General features: G+C 42.5%; 2 protein-coding genes across 5 annotated transcripts in view; one reads left to right on the top strand and one right to left on the bottom strand.

Annotated features, from left to right (window-relative positions):
- The window catches only part of frmd4b (FERM domain containing 4B), a 41,565-nt gene extending 30,333 nt beyond the window's left edge, over positions 1 to 11,232 (top strand). Inside the window, exons 12-24 of one of the 4 annotated variants that reach the window (XM_022744841.1) lie at positions 2,965 to 3,041; positions 3,607 to 3,745; positions 4,995 to 5,136; positions 5,241 to 5,374; positions 5,458 to 5,574; positions 6,021 to 6,249; positions 6,364 to 6,420; positions 6,524 to 6,659; positions 7,287 to 7,451; positions 7,557 to 8,317; positions 8,427 to 8,559; positions 9,550 to 9,697; positions 10,179 to 10,262. In XM_022744841.1, the coding sequence (XP_022600562.1) occupies positions 2,965 to 3,041; positions 3,607 to 3,745; positions 4,995 to 5,136; positions 5,241 to 5,374; positions 5,458 to 5,574; positions 6,021 to 6,249; positions 6,364 to 6,420; positions 6,524 to 6,659; positions 7,287 to 7,451; positions 7,557 to 8,317; positions 8,427 to 8,559; positions 9,550 to 9,655 (2,196 nt within the window). In that variant the 3' untranslated portion in view covers positions 9,656 to 9,697; positions 10,179 to 10,262. Of the gene's footprint in view, positions 1 to 2,964; positions 3,042 to 3,606; positions 3,746 to 4,994; positions 5,137 to 5,240; positions 5,375 to 5,457; positions 5,575 to 6,020; positions 6,250 to 6,363; positions 6,421 to 6,523; positions 6,660 to 7,286; positions 7,452 to 7,556; positions 8,318 to 8,426; positions 8,560 to 8,934; positions 9,185 to 9,549; positions 9,698 to 10,178 lie in introns of those variants that run through there. The other 3 variants (XM_022744842.1, XM_022744843.1, XM_022744840.1) reach the window with 3 other exon arrangements.
- A 1,926-nt stretch (positions 11,233 to 13,158) lies between these two features.
- LOC111221475 (PRA1 family protein 3-like) lies at positions 13,159 to 19,804 on the bottom strand. Its single transcript, XM_022744844.1, has 3 exons — positions 19,560 to 19,804; positions 16,048 to 16,265; positions 13,159 to 15,721 (listed from the first exon to the last, which is right to left on the bottom strand). Exons 1-3 carry the CDS (start codon positions 19,736 to 19,738, stop codon positions 15,546 to 15,548), a joined length of 573 nt encoding a protein of 190 aa, XP_022600565.1. The 5' UTR covers positions 19,739 to 19,804; the 3' UTR covers positions 13,159 to 15,545.
- Between the last annotated feature and the right edge of the window lie 14 nt (positions 19,805 to 19,818).

Consider the following 19,818-nt stretch of genomic DNA (forward strand, 5'->3'; position numbering starts at 1 on the left):
TTCCAAAGATCCAGAGGGGACTAAGGAAATAAGAAGATGCCAAAAGAGAAAAACAATGTTTTATTTAGGAAATACAGCACTGCAACAGTGTGCTTCCAGGTCATATGATGGGACTGAAGCAGATGGCAAGTCAAGACTTGGTTCTTCTTGATTTAAATCAGAAGTCTCTTCTGTCTCCCTCTCACTGTGTCACTTGGGCTCTCTCCCAGTGGGTAATGGGACACTCTGTAAGGCCACATGCTGGTCCACATATATGATGATCCAGCAGAACCAAAATAAATGTTCAATTTATTACGGAGGGCAGTGTCAGCTTTGGGGTTGTAATGACATGACATGAAAGACCTGAAAGGATTGTGAAGGTTCTTAGTGAAAAAAGAAAGTTAAAAGGGAGTTTAAAAGAAAAGTCAAAAAATCCTCTCCCTGGTCACTTTGCTTTTGATTAAATTCAGACTTTTATGAATCAAAATGGGACACATTTCCTTCCGGTGCCTTCCTGTTAGCTGTTCACAACTTTAAGCAATGTGTCATCTTGTGGAAACGTTTAGTGCTGCCAACCAGCCAGAGCCGCTATGTGACGTTTTGGTGAAGGGTGGGGCGGATCTTTTTCTGTACAGGCGTGTGAGTCAGAGCATTTGACACATTTTCATACATGAATGCTTTTGTGGACTCATGTCTCGGGGGGTCCTTTGGTTGTTGGTGTGAGCTGGAAATTAACAGCCTGAACCACAGGCATTTCTGGCATACTTCCAAATGCTTGTAATGAGACATTTAGTAAAAACAAGGGAGATGTAAATACTGAAGATACAGAAAGTTTGTGTATTCACTCAAATCGTGAAGCTAGTGGTTTTAAGAAAATGGTTACTTTTATTTTCTCTATCTTGGAGTTGTATTTTTGAGTCACTGTTTCACAAGTTGCTTGTTTGCAGACTGATTTCTTGGACCGGTTCCTCTTTAAGAGGCATACTTGCAGTCTTGTGATTGTAGAGTTTGAGGTGTGTCACATCCTTGACATATTTTGGCTGTGGCTCCCTCTATTAGTTTCATCCAGCACACCGGTGTGGAGTTTCTCTAATAGGAGACATGATTCGGTGAAAGTGTGTTTATTGTCTCAACCTTTGTTATCTTGTGTTACAATGTAAATGATGCTAAGTGATAGCGACCAAGGGATGTGAAGTGGCAAGAGGTTCCCTCCACAATGGGAAGAGGTTTTTGGATGCGTCCTGCTGGCTGGTTCCCTTTGTTCATTAAGTACCATGATCTTTGTTTCACTGGCAGACTAATTCATAGGGAGAGCAGTATTGGCTGATTTTTAAAATCAAAACTATACATTCAGATGCATTGTTTTAAGGGGCAATAATAGTATGGTATAGTATTAAATCAACATTTAAAATCCATACAAAATGATCTAGAAACTCAGGGGTATCATGCTCTTTAGTCAAATATAGTACATGAGTACTTTCTGCCTGGTTAGGCGGCCGTGCTATTAATGATTAGACCATAGTGACAGATTCCTGACATGTTTTCCTGGTGGGGGAGATGGTTATAGTGGATTCAGTCACACAGCAGTGCTTTGTGTGCTCTTTATAACATGAAAAGCAGAGAACTTCTCAGACAGAAGTTGAGTATTCAGAGTGTGTGTTATGTGTGGGTGACAGGAAGCAGAGCAGAGGTGAAATGTCTTTCAACAAGGAAAAACCTGGCCTAACAAATAGTTGTGTGCAACCTGCTCATCTGGTCTGGCTAAAAAGGAAGTGAGCTGTGTGAGCGAGGAAGAGGGAGAGAGCAGTGCAAAGCAATACAAAGCCTTGAAGGCAGTGTGAGGTGTCTGTGATGTCAGAGGAGGGGGTGTGGCTAAAGGGGCGTGGCCTGCTCAGCTGAAACTCTTGCAACACCTATCTGGCTCCCTGAGATCAGACAAGAGAGAGTATTGTTCGAGGAGGCTCTAGCCCTGTGGGAAACTCAGTCAAAGGATTTGATACAAACCCAAGAGAATACAGAAGGGAAAAAATAAACCTCCACGGTAAGCCTTTTTATTATGTCTGTTTTAGACATTCAGTAGGTATTTTCCTTATGTTCTCCTCTAAATAATGTCTGGTGTTGTGTTGTACCTGCTGTGCTTTCTGTGTTAGAGGTACAGGCACTCTGTCACAGTGTGAGTCTCACTGTTGTGAAGGAAGATATGTAATGTGCTATAGTTGGTTTTCAGAGTATGAATTATGTTCATGGGAGTGGAGATGTATCCGTTTTTTGTGATTTCTTTGACAAGGTACAGTTTCTCACTAATTTAGGTTGTTGGGCGTCCCATTTAGGGCGGTACCAGGTAAAACGGTTTTCATAAATGACATTAATCTTAGCCAGAGTGATGTGCAGCGTTGGATTTTTCCAAAATGAGAGCAGGGAAGAGTTGTTCTCAGGCAAGTGGCTCCAGATCTGTTTAGTGAGTTTCATATCAGTGGAGCAGATGTTTCATTGTGACACAGGGAAGTCGTGCCGCTGTTTTCCTCCACAGCAGAATGAAATGAGAAGCTGGTTTTCTGCCTGGCACGATTTCACTCCCTGCAGTTGCAGCAGCATTATAATTGCTCCTGTGTAAGCCTGAACTTACACCTGACTGGCCGGCCCTTTGAGCACCGCTCACTGCTCCAGCTGTCATATTGTTTCTGCTAAAAAAAAGCTGTGCGAAAAGGCAAAAACAAAGTCAGTGTTTTTAATACCTGCCTGCCTGTTCTGTATTCTTTTTGAGAGATTGATCTCCCTCGTATGGGAGGCTTCTAGTTTTCCGAGCAAATTGTTACGAATGTATGTTTTACAGCTTTTGTGTATCAAATGACTTGTCTGTTTATACACTGTAAATCCACATTTCAGTCAATAGTCCTGTGTTGGCTTGTGTACTCAGCAGTGTGTAATGTCTCTCTCCCCCTCCCTTCCCTCCCTTTCTGCAAAACTGTCTCTTTTGCTCTCCAGTTGTTTCAGTGGAAACAGTTGGAGAACTTGTATTTCCGTGAGAAGAAATTTGCAGTGGAAGTAAACGACCCGCACAGGTCAGAGAAGGCAAACCACTTTATTTATCTTAACTGATTTTCATAGGTACTTTTCCTGTTTTTGAAGTGTTCCCATTTTAGCTGCTGCTCCCTCGCTACTGATGTCCTTATCCTGCAACTTGCACACTGTGAAGGGCATCTGCAGCCTGTGGCCCATTTAGGACACCGTGTTAATGGCTGTAACCTGTCTGTTAAATGAGGGCTTTCCTACTGTTCAAGGGCCTCTTTATGATTCTATGGCTGTTATAAGACCTCTGCTCTTCTCACAGCTTTAATGTGGCTCTTTTAGCCCCCAACGCTGTTATTAAATCCCACTGTCTGTCTCAAAATGAGTTTGATGTCACTGCTTCTCTCCACTTCAATAAATTACTACACAAACTGCCACAAGTTTAAGCGGAAAAAGATTTTATTAGTATTCTTTTCTAATCTTTGCTTGCTATTTTATTTAATCTGAATGAAAACTTTGTTTATCTGCCATCAACTCTGCAGTTTTTCATATGGAGCAAACAGATTTCCTTCTTAGATCAGCAGACGTACTGAATGTCTGTCTTATTGTCTCCGACAGTAGAACAGTGACCAAGCGAACTTTTGGACAGGCTGGCCTGGTTATTCACACATGGTATGCCAGCCACTCTCTGATTAAAACCATCTGGGCGATGGCCATCAGTCAGCACCAGTTCTACCTGGACAGAAAGCAAAGCAAAGTAAGTCTCTGCTTTCTTGTCTTTGTTTCTTTCATTTTTCTTTTACTGTCTAATACTCCTTTTACAATGATGCTTGACCTTTGTAGAGAGCTCGCCTTGTGTCAAGTGACCCACCTACAGATCAGGGTCAGTGTGTGGAAGTGTGTGAGTTTGTGGAAGAGCAAATGATTTGCTGGTACATGCAGTGTGTTTTGTGTTCTCCACTGATCAGTTTTTCATTTTACAAAGTTAATTTGGGGTGATAACATTTATTATCATCAAATTAACTTGAGTGTGAGCTTTGGTGTTGGCCTGTTGTCACCAGGCTGTAAAACAACAGATTGAAACACACTGAGCTCGTGTCACAGCCTGGTGTAACAGTGACTGTTCATCATGTGATGCATTGCCTGATCCGTGTCCCATGCCTGTGACTTGTGTAAATAGCTTGACAAAGCGATATGACGGGTTTACAGCTTTAATATAAATGCGTCCCGTGCAGGTCAGTTTCATGTTGAGTTATAAGGTCCTTGGTTTAACAGAAATAGAATTGTTTTTATCTGTTGGGAGTAGAAGAGGTTAGGTAGTTAAAACAGAAAATGCAAAAGAGCTTATAATTGCTCTGAGGGAAAGATTTTTATCACCGATAAAGTATTCAGAATGATATAGTCACAATAGTGCCTATTTTTCTGCCTATTTTAGCCTTGTCTGGGGTTTATAATTAAATATTCTCAACTCAGTGAACTATAATGTGCCATATAAAATAAAATTTTAAGTGTTTAGTTTGGAAAGGATACATCTGTTTTATGACCGCGCAGTTGAGAATAAATAGGAAAAGGCACAGTGTGTTCACAGCCTAGGTCCCTGTGCGAGTATTAAAACTTGCTCCAATGCCCTGAAGACGCTTAGTGCTTAATGCATTTGTGTTTATGATGCATATTTGCTGAGCACCGGAGCTGTTATAAAGTATTAGTGGTGTGTGATGTGGATTCCGTGGTGGAGATGGATGAGTGTGTGGCTGCAGTCAAATGAGGTTATTCAGCCTCTGTCTTCCTCAAAGGCAGATGGTGTGTCAGTGTTCATCCAGGAATAGAGCCCACACTGATTGATGAGAGAGCAGTGCGCTTGGAGTACCAAGCATGCAAATGGAGCCGCCACTTTCGCAGTGCGCTATCATTAAAATGAAATACTCACCATCCTTCCTACACCACTCTTCTCCCTCCTCCTCTTCCCCGTTTTTCTTCTCCTAACTGTCTTTTTCCCTCCTCTGTAGTCGAAGATGACCACAACCAGGAGTTCAGGAGACATCGCCACGGACCTTACAGTGATCTGCGCCCCGCGGATCAGTAAACTTTCCAGCATTGAGAGCAAAGACCAGCTTATCATGGCCAGCAATGGAAGCCTCATCTCAGCCGGTAAACAGAGAGTTAATCAGCTAATGGCTTCTGTTCCACATCAGACTGATGAATGATGATTTATGGCTATGATTTGAAGTTAATCAGTCGTGTGCTTATTCCAGGTTCTGCTGAGTCTGAAGTCAGCGAGGAGCAGAAGAAAGAGAAGATCACCGAGTTAAAAAAGAAAGAAAAGGACCTTCAAGACACACTGACACAGAAACTTGAAGAACTGAAAAAGATCTGCATGAGAGAAGCTGTGAGTGTTTCTTTCCTGTTGTTTTACAATGACGTGTCAAGTGTCCAAACTCTCAACTGACTGGTAGTTGTTCTTATTTGCAGGAGCTTACAGGCAGATTACCTCAAGAGTATCCCTTGACCACAGGTGAGAAGGCTCCCCAAGTTCGTCGCCGTGTTGGGACGGCCTTCAAGTTGGATGACCTTTTCCCCTATGATGAGGTTAGCTATACTAACTACTATATTGTTGTTGGGGTTTTTTTGCATTGTGATGCATTTGTATGTTTGTTTACCTGGAGATCATTCAGATTATTTGACTTTTGAAATGAGGATAACATGTGTTTTCAGGCTTACATTGCACGTTCTGAATTAAATCTTTGTTGTGAGTTGTAGCTGGTTTCCATCTATGAGTCAATGTGGAAAATGAATATGAATGAGAATATGAAAATGTGAGCACATTGAAAACAAATTATGTTTTTAGATAAATTCAATATTGTGTCTTTTAACATGGAAATGTTTGAAGTCTGTTTCTTTGTTCAGAGGACTGCCGTTGACGGTCTCTGCTGTATTTTAGGGAAATTCCCTGTTAACGCTCTGTGTGTGTGTGTGTGTGTGTGTGTGTGTGTGTGTGTGTGTGTGTGTGTGTGTGTGTGTGTCCATCCCAACAGGACCCACATCTGAGGAATCTGGAGAGCATGTTTGCCTTACAGCAGAAAATTGTGGAAGCAGCCATCAAGTTAGCCGGTGAGGGCGACCTCTGCAAGACGGTTAAGAAGAAGAGGAGAAACAACTTTCTGGACGCAAAGAGGAAGCTGGAGGACATTGAGAGGGAGATCAACGCCTACAGGATCAGGAAGGGAAAGAAGCCCACCCAGAGAGCTTCACTTATCTTAGCAGGTACACACAGTCATCACAATCAACTACAAATACTTTAACAAGTGGTAACTGATTCAAAATATTGTCACTTTCTATGAGAAGAACCATCATCACCATTTCTGTCCTCTGTTATAGATGATGTCAACCCTTCAGACCTTAGTTCTCTATCTGACAGCCTCACTCTGGATGATGGTGAGTGTCCGGGCATAATAATTCTCAGTGTGCACATGTCTACACCCTCCTCTCCCCTATTCTCCATTATAGTTTTTACTCAAGTTATGCTTTTATTTCTCAGATGATGAGCTTGGTTCCCAGAGGCAGCGTTCCAGATCGGTGCAATATTCCCCAAGACCCCACCATGCAGAAACTCTGGACATCCACTACAGCAAAGACAGACGGGCCTCTGCCAATGACCAGCATGCAGACAGCAGGTATACAGCTAGCACTGAACCCAATGGAGCATATTAATTTTTTTAACTTTTACTGTGTGTATGAAGCCCTAAGCATTGAGCTAGTACAGACCTGTAGAGCCGATCCAGAGCTACATTCCTGCCAGTCACCTCCTCCCTCTTTCTTCTCCCTCTCCAACAATCTCCTTCTTATCAGCCGAAATGCACTGACTTTAAAAATAGATGGAAAAGAACATGTCGCTGCCTGTGAAGGAGCAAACAACAATTCCAAGTTGAGAGGGGAGAGGAAAAGGGAAACAGGAAGTGGCTCTGGAAACTTAGTTTAAATGGCAGCTACTACACAACTGTTTACAGAATGATACAGGTGATGTGCTGCCCTCAGCTTCAGAGATTTAAGATCATTTTGAACAAAGCTTGCTGTAGCATGAAAAGAAAGATCAATGGACTATGAAATTACAGTCATTCAGGTGTGAGTGATGACTAAAGTGCAGCATTCAAGCACACGCAAGGTGTTTTTTTTTTTTGTTTGTTTTTTCTCCCTCAGTTTTGAGAGCAAGTTGAGCGAAGGTAGAGGTGTTTATCTTGATTAAAAAGCTCTGGCCTGAAGAGGCAAATGCCCTGAAAACATTCTTCTTATCTGCTTTCCAGATTAAATTACGGCCAAGTCCAGGAATCGCTCCACCACAGCCACCGTGATGCCTTATCAAGCCACAGCAGCCCGTTTAAACCGGCTTCCAGACAGCCACGTGATGCCCGCAGCATGCCCCCCACCCCCCTCCTTACTCGCAATGCCTACAGCAGCACCCAGCTCAGGTAAGGCCTCAGAGATGCACTTCTTTTTTTTTTCTCTTGAATATTTCCTGTGTTTTTGTTTTTTTGATGTATATGTGAGTGAGAACATGTGTTTTCTAATTGTAGATCAGAAGATGCTCCACAACATTTCCGTCAGCGTAGTGGGAGTCTGGAGTCCCAGTCTCAGTTCCTGACAGATGCCGAACCTCCTGCACAAGCGTTCACCTTTTCACCAGCGCGACGTAGCAACAGCACTGAGGTCCTCGACGACGGTTCCTCCTACACAAGTCAGTCTAGTGTGGAGTACAGTGTTCCCGGTAACCACACCCACAGGCGCAGAGCTCGCGGTCGCCACAGAAAAGACTTGTACGCCAACACAGGCAGCATGCCCAACCTGGCTCAGGCAGACGCTCGCTGCTACGCTTTCCAGCCTCGGTCCCGGCCCACCACAACAGCCTATTACGTCACAGGCTATCCCAGCTACGCAGACCCAGAGCCTTACTCCAATGGAGTCTACATGTACGACAACGAGATGGAGGGACACTATACCGTCAATCCCTCCTACCACCCTGCCCCAGCATCTTATCACAGCCACGACATGCACAGTCATTACGGTAACGATGAAATGGACTGCATGGCCCAGAACCCATACGCCACGTTGCGGCCACCCAGGAACCGCCAGGTGCCCCGCAGCAACGAACAGGTCAGCAAGAACATCCAAAAGGCTTTGGTGGCTGAACACTTGAGAGGATGGTACCATCGCAACGCTCCACACAAACAAGCTGCATACAACTACGACTACGACAGAGGTTCCCAGCAGAGCCTGGGTTATCAGACCATGCCTACACCCTACAGCCACAACAACAGGAACATCTCTTACTCATCAGGTCAGACCACTACACCCTGTATAACACAATCTCTGGTTTATTATATTGTTGACCCTAGTTTCACATGTTGGTGGGTCATGACTAACTTGTACCATTGTTTTTTCTCCAGTGTCTTCAGTGTCCTCCACTGGAAACTGGCACAACCACATGAGTGGTGGTATGTTGGAATATGACATGCCTGTGCATGCGCCGCCGTCCTACTCTTACAGCACAGCCCCCTATAGCCACTCCGCCCACAGCAGGTGAGAAAAAAAAAACTTGGCCTCAACTCAGCTCCTTATCCAATAAGCCACTCCCTGATCCTCCTTATCCCCAGAGCTAAGTGCTAGTGTTTAATTACCTGGAATGGATGGCTACAGAAAATATAAGCTGCTGTTTGGTTTTGTTATCCCTTACGCACAACACTTCTGTGGAGTAATGTGTAGCCAGATCTACATTTTCTTTAACTTCACTTTTAAGTTATGAAACCACAGTCCACAAATATGTATCTATTTAACGTGACAGCCTGGTTTACTAGTAGGATTATAGGATCTGAGCAGCCAGCAGTCACTTCTTCCTCAGAGCTTAAGAATGGTTCTCTCCTCCTTAACTGTCCACCGGCCCCTGCTTTCTTATAGATATGGCGCCTCCCAGCTTTTAAAGGGCTCCTGGCACAGCCCTGATGGCCAGAGGCGCTGTGCCTTTTTCCCTGCTAGTTCTTCCTCCTCAGCTTCCTCCTCCACCTCCTCCCTGCCCCCCTCCTCCTTTCCCTCCTCCTCCTACTCCCCTGGCTGTCGGGTCAGACAGGTGGCCTCCAGCCCTGCGCAGCCACAATCCTCCAGAGGGCAAAGGCTCAATAAGGTGTCCTTTGCTAAAGGTAGCTCATAGTAAGTAAACAGCGACAGCTGGAGCCTGTGCGTTTGCTTTTTTGCAGTTTGTTCGCAGTGTGACTCCATAGTCTGCTTGTTGATGTTTTGAATTGAACTTTGCATTTTTGAGATGTTTTACTGATTGTCAGTTGTCATGTATGATACAGTAACTGCATGGCTTCTTTAAAAAACATGCCTGCCCTACTTCCTCTTCCGGCAAGCATATTGCCATCCAGTGGTCACATTTCTCTGCAGTGTGCCTTTGCTGCTCAGTTTTTTTTAGTTTATTTTTACTATGCTGTTTGCTTTCTTCCTGGCCCATGCAGAGGCTCCCTGCCCATGTGCTGTCATTCACCCTTGACCTTTGCCCCCTCTCATGTGCAGATGTCCCCCAGAGTTTGAGTGGCGGAGCTGTGATAGGATGGCGTGCCCTGCGGGGCCTTTAGAGAGGTTTGGTGCTGTTGCCTATGCTACTGACCAGGAAAATTAACCCCTTCCCCCCAATAATCAAAGTCACAGCACAGAAGAAAGGGTGAGACCAGAATGTAAAACTACCCCACACGGTTATCATGGTGATGGTGATGTGTCTTCTTATATTCGTGGCAGGGACTGACAGAAAGCTCCAAATCATTTTATTTGAATCTTTCTGATTTTTGCTGATTTCTCGGGTGTCTTGTGGTGGTGGGAGAGCACTTGTGTGGCAGAGGGAAAATGTGACCCCTGAACATTGTTGCATTTGAAGGCTATGCATCTGTCTGTGTGCATCTGCTGTTTTGTTGGGCGAGAATGTTTGACCCTGGGTTTGAACATTAACATGCCTGAAAGACATGCTGTTTGTTGTTCTTGTATTATTTTTTTTACAATTTTACTTTTAATTTAGCTCCTGATCTTGGCTCATAGTTGGATTATTGCAGCCCAGGGTTAATTCATTCTAAACTCTTGGTTAATCAGTCACAAGCTACGTTCGGTTTGCCACCTGTCTAATGTGTTTTACTCTTGTGTGTTTATTACAGATCCTACATAGATGTCAGCAACCAAATGCACACTAACATGGACCCAGAAGAGCAGATATGCTGGCACGAAGACTCAAAACCGGGAACAATAGTGTAGTTGCCTATCTGTCATTGTGCTGTATGAATTTTTCACCTTGACAAGTTGTCATTGTGCCTTAGACTGCACTTCCCTGTTTTTCTGTAAAGGGGATCCAAAGAATGAAGGAACTTAATGTGGAATTCAGTTTGTAAAAGAAATGAAGTCTACTTATCTTCTGTTGTCATGAACGCAATTGCCAGACTGACCCACATCTTTTTGTTGAAATCATAACAAAACCCCACGGGAGCGTCTATGTGTGTGGATTGGGAGTGTTTGTGGTGATGGCACTTGTGCACTGAAACTATACCAGGACCTGCTGTGGACTGTGTGGTATAGCCAAAGGGAATGTGGATTAAACAGCTCCAGTGATTCTCCGTAGAGATGCCAACTTCACAAACCTAGGACTAGGACTATCTCTGGAAGAGGATACTGAGCCGTAACGAACAACAAGAATGACTCATTCTGCTCTGCTACTTACACACACGTATGAACACTGTAAACATGAAGGATCAGATAAGGATGGACAAGGACTTTATTGAAATGAAGGATTGAACTCATTAAGAGTGAGTCAAAAAGAGATGCCTACTTCCTGGAACGTTCCAGTCACCAGATCCAGTTTTGTCAAACTGTGTTACCTGTAACTCTTGTCATTTACAAAGTATTCAGTCTATCTCACCATCAGTACTTACAGTAAAATTGAGCCAAATACTTCTACATCACACCATTTGAGTATTACCCCGAGTCACCATCTTTGATATTACTGCCACATCTGATCAGTCGCTGCAGGAGGACAGAAAATCAAGTTTTTGTTGATTTTTTTTTTTTATTATTTTAACATGGGTATTTCATCCATGCTGGAGATCATGGACTGGTGCTCCCAATTTCTCTCAGAGAATGAAGCTGTATGTAAATGTTATTGTAAATACACTGGTTCTGTCTTTTTTTTTTTTTTTTTTTTTTTAGGGTTTTTTTTTTTTTTTTTTTTTTTTTTTTTTAGAGCATTTTTATGTATTTGAAAAGCATGTAATATATAGTAAACAACTGTTGTTAAGCTGGTTCTTAGTCATTTATATAATTGCGTTTTTGTTTGAATTAAAAAAAAATCAGCGTTTGAATCAGTGTGGTTTATTAAGGATATCTACATATACTTTCAAACTTATAAATACAGCCAAAGGAAAGAAAATCTCATCCCTCTCAGTGCAGGAAAACAGGATTTAAATCCAAATCCCTTAAATTAAGTAACTGAACGTCTGTTGAGCCAGTTCAATTAATGAAATGGGGTTTGAAGAAAGTATCACCACTCAGAGGAATATGGCTACAGAACCTAAAGTCTCCTTTAGGTTCTGTAGCCATATTGAAGAACACACTGTGCCACTGTGGCTTACGATGGTGGTCCTGGACAACCGCAACCCATAAATGCATTCTCCACATATAAACGGTTTAGAAACTGCTTATCTGGTGTACATTCAAGGATGCAGCTTATAGTTAGAAAGATAACTGTGGAGTGCTGGATGAAGTGCAGTTTTTTCTTTCTTTTTCGAGCCTGTAAGAATGAACACAGAGCTGCAATCAGTCATGATGATAGCTAATTATGAATAAATGATGTTTTTAGAAAAGCTCTCCTGCTGCAGAGCTCTGTCAGTCTGCAATATTTTCTCACCGCCTTGCTGTGCTGCCAGGCTGGTTTTTTTGTGTCCTTAAGCCATAAACCGACCAAACCAGTCTTTAAAAGCTGTCACACCCTCTATGGGCTAAAACCTCGTCTTCTGTCCTCCCTGTGAATGACAAGCCAGTGTTTATAGCACCAAACCCTCCCTGCAGGCATCCATGCAATAGAAGTCTGCTCTACACATGTACTGCGCCTCCTCCTCCACCTCCCCACCCCCCTCCACAGATTACGCTATAACCCTTCACCTCATTTCCCTCCCTTCCTTCCCCACATTTTCTACCTCTACAAGTGTATCCTGCCATTGGTGGCCTCCTTAGGAAGGCCACAGTTGAGCAGCTCTACTTGCTTGCAGTGCTCCTCAGTGTTATGCTTCTTGAGCGAGCTCAGAGGAGGTCTCAGACACTTCCAGCTTCTCGGATTTACCCGAGGCAGTGAGAGGGGTGGGAGTGTTTTGCATCCAGCTGTCTCCCTCTGTCTCTGTTCCTCTGCTGCCTCACACCAGCTGCAGCCAGACATCAGGGGAGGCTGTTCCAGCTGACACTCGACTACATAAACAATGAGCTCCAATGTACTTTCCTCTCATCCAAATACAGACGAAACTCCTCTAATGCGGAAAGCAGATTTGCTGTTACAGATCAATGTCTGGAACACCACATATCAAAAACTATCAAGAACCGAAAGCCGGCATCAAATGTTTTCATCAGAATTGTGGTATTATGTCCTTTGATCAGATGGTTCCTAATTTAAAGCTTCACTAGTCAATATTTTCATATGAACATTGTGCATTTTAGGGATTTTCAGCTCATTGTTTCGGTATTACACCCTGCAACTTTAATGTTTGGTTCTGCTGATCAAAACGATGAGCCCCCATTTTTAGTGTGGCCAGCTGTTTTCAGCAAAGAAGCCTCTGACAGCCCGACTATACTGCCTGCGTGTCCAGCACCAAACAGAAGACAGACAAAGTTAGCAACCACCTTGTACACTGTGTAGCATGAAAATGAGCATGAATATTGGATGTGTGTTGGTCTGTATCTGCTGGATTTGTAAAGGATGTGTAAAGAGACATGGTAGGCTAACCACCTTGTCTTTATAAGGTGATGTTAATTTTGTGTTCACGGCTTATTTTGTTTTGCCTAGGTAGCTAAAAAAAGGCATTTTAACATATCTCATAGTAAGGTATTGAAAAAAAGTATACCTTGGGCCTTGGTACAGAATCATAGGTATCAAATTGGTGCTTGTAGATAGATAGATACTTTATTTTGTGGAAAATTTTTAAAAAGATACCCAATCTTTGAGCTCATACAATAGGTGTGACAAATGATCAACTAAACTTGGCCATATAGTTAAGTCAAACTCAGATTAAAGTGAGTGTAAATCATCCCCAAGATCAGCACATTGTACCTTGATCCAGAGAGTAATGGCTCTGATGAGTTATGAAGGGTGAATAGTTGGATTAGCTGACCGCGCACGTACACTGAGGCCTCCTTCATCAGCTAGTATGGATGACCTTCCATCAAGGAGGCAGAAAAAAGCAGTGTGGGTGTATGGGAAGCTCACATGAGAATACGGCAGACTGCAAAGGTCACGGCGGGTCATCACTAACGTGTCACATGATCAGCTGTAGTGTAGGTCCTAGCAGCCGGATCTGCTGAATGACAGTCTGTTTGAGTTATGAGGCTGGCTAACCAGCTTAGCCGGCCAAAAGCCAAAGCCTCTCAGGCGAGCTGAGGGGAAGGGGTGGTGATGGGAGGGTCAACCTGAAGGCAGCGTGCTATCAAAGTGTGTCTGTCCCAACAAAATTAAGTGCTGTATGATGCTACATTATTCCCTGTCACATGACTTTGTATTGTGAAAACTAAACGACAGGCAGATGTTGCAAATCAAAAGCTTGCACAAGGAGGACAGTGTTGTTACTCAGCATCTGCAGCCAAAACAGTACACAGGTTTGTTTTCATGTCACATCCACTGACTTCTGTTGCCTCACTGAAGACTACCTTTGGACACAATTATGGTTGTTTCAAAATGACAAGTTAGTCAAGTGCTCCTGATTCACTCAAAAACACCAAGAAAGGATAAGTGTTGTTTTGTACTTGTGTAGCAGCGCTTCCTCTCCTGGATTACATGTCTGTTGAGGAGAAAACACCAAAGACACACACCTGTTGGGTGAGCAGCAGCAGCACACGTGTTGGTGAGGTTCCTTACAGCAGCTGCAGCAGCAAGAACAAGGACCTCGCCTGTGCCCTCGCCTTGCAGACATGACTGTACTTGAGTTTATTGCTATCGGTGCTTGTGTTCACTTCCCCAAGTTTCACAATATAGATGAAGATGAGGCACAGCGGGAGAGGACATAAATCACTACTGCAGCTCGAGTCAAAGTTAAACTGGAGAGCCACTGGAATAGTGTTACACCTGAGTGTGCAGAGGTCAGCAGTAGGGCCCGTTTCAAAAATAACACACATTCCTTACAGAGGAAATATGCTTCGCCAAATGCTAAAGAATGGATTTTAGTAATGCTGAAATCAAAGGGTTAACATGAATACTTGAAGTGATTGCCCTTTTTAATGGCCATCATTCTTATCTTCATGCCCTCCCCCCTCCCTACTTACACACTGCCACTTAAAACCACATAACAGAGCATTACATTCCAGATTGATTCTTGCTATCTGCAGTCAATTTCAAATGGAATCAAATAAAAAAAAACAAAAAAAACAAAAAACATCCAAAGTAGCTGACACAGCATCTAACTCGGATTTGGAGGTGAATGACTGCAGATGAATCCACTTCAGCGCTGTGCAGCGCTCAGCTCTCCGCACTATAATCTACTGCAGCCCATTGATTAGCATTGGCGTAAGTGAAGAGGAGAGCAAAGTTAACCAATCCATCACCCAGGGGGCATTGTCAAGATTAAACAGCCAGAGGTGCAGGAGGAATACTGATGGGCACGGGTCAAGACCTCGCACTCCTTTGAAGTCCTCACTTTAAATATTGACACTGATCTGACTCAGTGTTTGGAATCAAAGATATTTCATAGTTGGAGACAAAGTTTTCTCTTTTGTCTGGCTCTATTTATTTGCATGAACATAAGGTTGGTTGGTTTCTATTCAAACGTGTACTTCAGTAGACTGTTACATTTTATGTGAGGACACAATCCAGCCTTTGGAGTATCTTGGCAGCAGCATGTGTTGAGTGTGCACTTTTTATTCTTTGTTAAAAGGCAACACATTGCTTTCACAATTTTAGCTGAGCGTAAACTGGCAGGACTGACGGTCGTTTCTGAGACTGATTAAACACAGATTTCGTACCAAAGACTGAAGGAGTCTGCAGCTGTGTGGAACACTGATACATTGCATAGCAGAGATGTGAGGCAGCTCTTGAGATGCCCTCATTGGTGTTTGAGAAAAGTGCCCCAACAAGTTCTTGGTGGAGTGACAGATAACCCTGAGGTAAAGATAAACCCCTTCAGATAACAAACCTTTTCAATACACACACGGGTAAACACACTGTATATGAAACAAATGTTAAGAGGTTTAGACTCGGAGATACAGAAAACTGTTATGTCTAAGAAAAAAGTCAAGATCTTTGGCCAAAAGATGGACATGTGTGTCCAATCCAAGTGCAATCACTCCTTCAGTTTTCCCTCCAGAAAGCTCTGGATCTTTTGAAAGTTTTCTTCTTGCTGACCCAGAGCCTCCAGCAAAATGCCCATCGGTGACCTCTTCAGTCCAGCACCTTCGATCTTGTTCTCCAGTTTATTCTTCATGTTGCGGAGGCGAAACGAGGCATGTGCAAATATCACTGAAAGGCAGATGGGAAAACGTTAAAGTTGTCAACGTTTGGCAAAAACAAACCCATAAACTTCTGTTCAAGTCAGACTATGATAACATCAGTCTGAGAATCTGAAAAACATGTTTCATCGAGTCCGAAGAACTAATTTTCTAATTCAAATGCATAGATCAATATACTCTAAAAAGATTATTGAGTAATAAAAAGGATCAGATATGAAATTTAACATTAGTCTCTGTAAAAATTATATTGCAGTAACAGGTATATATGAACATTATGTGTCGTTCATGGATTTAAATTTAAAATGTGACCTTCCCACGTTATTCTCTTGAACTTACAAGCCAGAGGTAAAGTGATTGCCGACATGAACACCATGACACTCCCCAGCATAGAAATTACAATGTAGCTGGCGACCATGATGGCGATCACAAACGCTGTGGGATTCTGCCTCTTAAAGTTGTTGATCACAGCTCTGTTCTCTCCGGCCCACACTGAACCCAGGAAGACGCCTGACACCACGGCCATGGCTGTGAACATCCCCAGAGGGTTCAGGAACCTGCAGGGCAGGACACCAGAGGTTGGGGGGGGGGGGTCAGTTTAAAACTGCTCTCATACAACTGGAGCACAGGCAGGGCTCTTGTGTGTGGTCACTGGCTCCACCAAGTGTTTAGATGCTGTTTGTGCAACAACACTGAATAGTATCACAGGCCGGTTTTTCATAAAAAAAAAAAAAAGTCTGTGCTGAGTAATATTTCATGTAGATTTGAAATTATTACAGTTTTTCTACACTGTGTTCATCAACATAATAAAGAGAAAAAGAAAAAAAAGGCAAAAACTAAAACTGAAACAATAGTGAATTAATTTATTAGTCAAATAAGCAGAAAATTAATATGGAACTATTACTAAAATTGAATATCTGTTTGAGTAATTTAAACAGGAAAATACCAAACATTGTCTCGTCTCAGTTTCTAAAATGGAGGACTTGCTGCTTTTCCCTGTCTCGTGTGGTGGTAAACTGATTTTGGACTAATAGTCAAATAAAACAAGGAATTCAAAAGTAACACATGGGCTCTGGGAAATTATGATGGGAATTTTTCATCATTTTCTGCCATTTTATAAATCAAATGATTAGTCAATTCATTGAGGAAATAACTGTCATATTTATTCAATAATAAAAATGATAATTAACTGCAGCCCTTAAAACCTTCTTTTTCACGGTCAAAGTTTATGCCTGAGACGAGCTAGTTTTCACACACACACACACACACACACACACACACACACACACACACACACACGCCAACTGTTTTCTCCCAGGCCAAACACCTTGGACAGAAAAGCTCCGTGACAAATCCAGCCCTGGCACGACTGCAGTGATGTCGCCAGGTCAAGGTCATGACTTCAGTGAGAAACCAAGGGCCTGTCTCACAGTTTGGTTTACTCAGGCTCTCTTTGAGGTGTATGGCTTCACTAACAGTGGTGATCCTGGATAACTGGGTCTCACAAAGTTGAAAAAAAAACTTAAAGAAAACAATGCTTGATGAAGGTGTCTGTGATCAAAACATAGCATTAATGAAGTGGGTGCTAAGTCACAGTGTGCAAATATATAAAGGCTAATCACTGCCTACCACTAGGACACATTGATCCTTTATGTTTGGCATCATTTTATTGAGTTTATAAAAACATTTTCTATACAAATGCAATAACAATACTGACTGGCTGACCACTATTGTTTTTACATAAACACATTATATACACAAATATCTTTTATAAGGAGGCCTTAAATTCTTATCCCTTGAAATCCTTAATTTCCTTTAAATTCTTCACAGTTGAAAAGTCAACTTGCCATTGCCCTCTGATGGACAACCCGTGTAATGGTAACACTTTCTAAATTACCTCAAAAATAATATGCAACTTCTTGTTACTTCTCGTTTGATATATTTGCTGATATCAATATATCTGTGATAAGATGATATCAGTCAATATATATGCCCAGACAATTTATTAGTCAAGGTACCTCATATTCATGTTAAATCTTTTTCATTACTCACACTAAATAAAACTAACTATCTGATATGGAGGCCATGATTTAAAGTCAGAGTACGGCACTGCCTGAACTGTAAACATTGACTGTATTTCCAATCTAATATATTGCCATCCACTGCAAAATCTATCTACTGATTTGTAAGGATGTCAGTCTAATCCTGAACAAAGCCTGCTATCTTTGTGAGTCCAAAAAAAACAAACAAAAAACAACACGACAAGTTAGCTGCCTAACCCATCAGTCCTGCCATGTGATGTATGCGCCTTGTATCCATGCTGAATAAAAAATCCTCACTTGCATTGTGAAGTCGTGAACATGTTGGAAGATAGACCTCTGACATTCTTGGATGGGGTTGAAACCTTCTGCATTACAGAACCTCTCACATTGTCCAATATGTTACTGTGACAAAGTTGTGCAAAGTTGTGTGTTTTTCACCTACTTTTACATGTGATTTCATGTTGATTCTTGTTGTTCTTTATTGGAAAACTATTACAAGTCCTCACCTCGTGAGATGTGAACTACAGGCCCTGTTACATGGTCTGGAAACATGCTTTCTATGTTAGAAGAACTGTATAAGGACCCAGAATCAGTGAAAGTTCAATGAAAGCAGCTGATTTTGCAGGCTTCCGGGTTTTTAGACTAGAGTTATCATTCAGTACCGAGAGGATAATATTGCTGTGTTATTTGGGTAATGGCAAACCTATGCTATATCCTGTGCGTGGCTTGATGAAAATGTACTATGGCTTAATGAGCTTCCTGAGACTGTTACATCTACTAATGCAAATGAGCTCCATGCAAAAGCAGGGACATGGTTGAGCTGTTTCCAAACGGGATAAAAATAACATAATACGCTTTTATTAAACAAGTTAACTGTGTAGACTGTGTCAAAGTTCAACCTTGTTGGTTGGTTTGGGGTCATGATTCAGGGTTGACTCAATGAGAGCATACCCGATACTGGGTTTTTATCTCTAATCAAGGATACAGGGGCCAGCTGATTAAGATGCTGTTTTCTCACAACTGTGCTGCAATACAACAGCTGACTAGACAAACAGCTAAAGTGGGCTTCACGACCATAGCAACAATATGTCATCACACAGCTCAGTGGACAGGGCAACACTATTTTTAGTAAGCCAGGCTTTAGTTGACACAAAGTACCAACTAAAGCCAAGATATTTCATAAAGTAGAGGCTTAACCTCTTGTTCCCTGACCTGAATCGGCCTTGTATGGAGCTATCAGATAATAAACTAGTTCTCTGAGCAGTCTGCAGGAGTCTGGAGCTGTGCTTGTACTTCACGCCTATGGAAATGTTGATGTAGATTCATATACAGTATGAGCCAGGCCTAAAAGTGGTTGCTGACTCATCTTTTCTCCCTCCAGTTCAGTCTGTGTTTCCAACAGTGTAAGTGAGAATATCCTGGGAGCCTATTTGAATTTCAACTCTATTGATTAAATATTGATGTTTTGAGTAAAATTCCAACAGGAGAGACACAAGCTGAGGAAATGTTCTTAAGTTTGGTTTTCATGTTGAGAAAAGTTACCGCTGAGAACATAACAGTCACAGTGCATCATATGAAAGCTGGAACAATACCTTTCAATTCTTAAGCAGCCTACATCCTGCCTGTATCCTCATTTTAAATCCCTTTAAAGTAGGCTACACCCCAGGTTACACCAGCAGGGAAACATCAAGGGATAAATATACCAGGAAAGGTGACGAACGACTTATAAAGTGACCTGCAGACTACAGAATATAACACTTCACAGCTGCTGTATTGATACCATAACTTACTCTGTGCAACGTCACTTACCCGACAATGAGGAAAACAACGACGGCTAAAGCCAGATAATTTGTCTGATAATAAAGCAGGTTGCTGACAACTCTGTTGTTCCATTTCGCCAAATCTTTCACATCTGGTTTAGCAAATCTTTCCGAGCTGGGGAAGAAGTCGTCCCACGGTCTGAGCGGTGTCAGCTCTACTTTGGCCATTTGTCTCCTGCTCCGTTTACTGAAGTGACAGCACGGAACCAGCCGGAAAATCACCTGAAGCGCCGCCACGCGAATATCTC

This window comes from Seriola dumerili, unplaced genomic scaffold (assembly GCF_002260705.1).
Source record: "Seriola dumerili isolate Sdu_G_001 unplaced genomic scaffold, Sdu_1.0 BDQW01000088.1, whole genome shotgun sequence".
Lineage (NCBI taxonomy): Eukaryota > Metazoa > Chordata > Actinopteri > Carangiformes > Carangidae > Seriola > Seriola dumerili.

What these genes read in the sequence shown, in the direction of transcription:
- LOC111221475 (XM_022744844.1), bottom strand. Translation starts at nt 19,738, where the DNA reads ATGGCCAAAGTAGAGCTGACACCGCTCAGACCGTGGGACGACTTCTTC. An exon ending in GTTGTTTTCCTCATTGTCGG is followed by an intron (nt 16,266 to 19,559) that starts GTAAGTGACGTT and finishes CCTGCCCTGCAG; the next exon opens with GTTCCTGAACCCTCTGGGGA. An exon ending in AATCACTTTACCTCTGGCTT is followed by an intron (nt 15,722 to 16,047) that starts GTAAGTTCAAGA and finishes TCTGCCTTTCAG; the next exon opens with TGATATTTGCACATGCCTCG.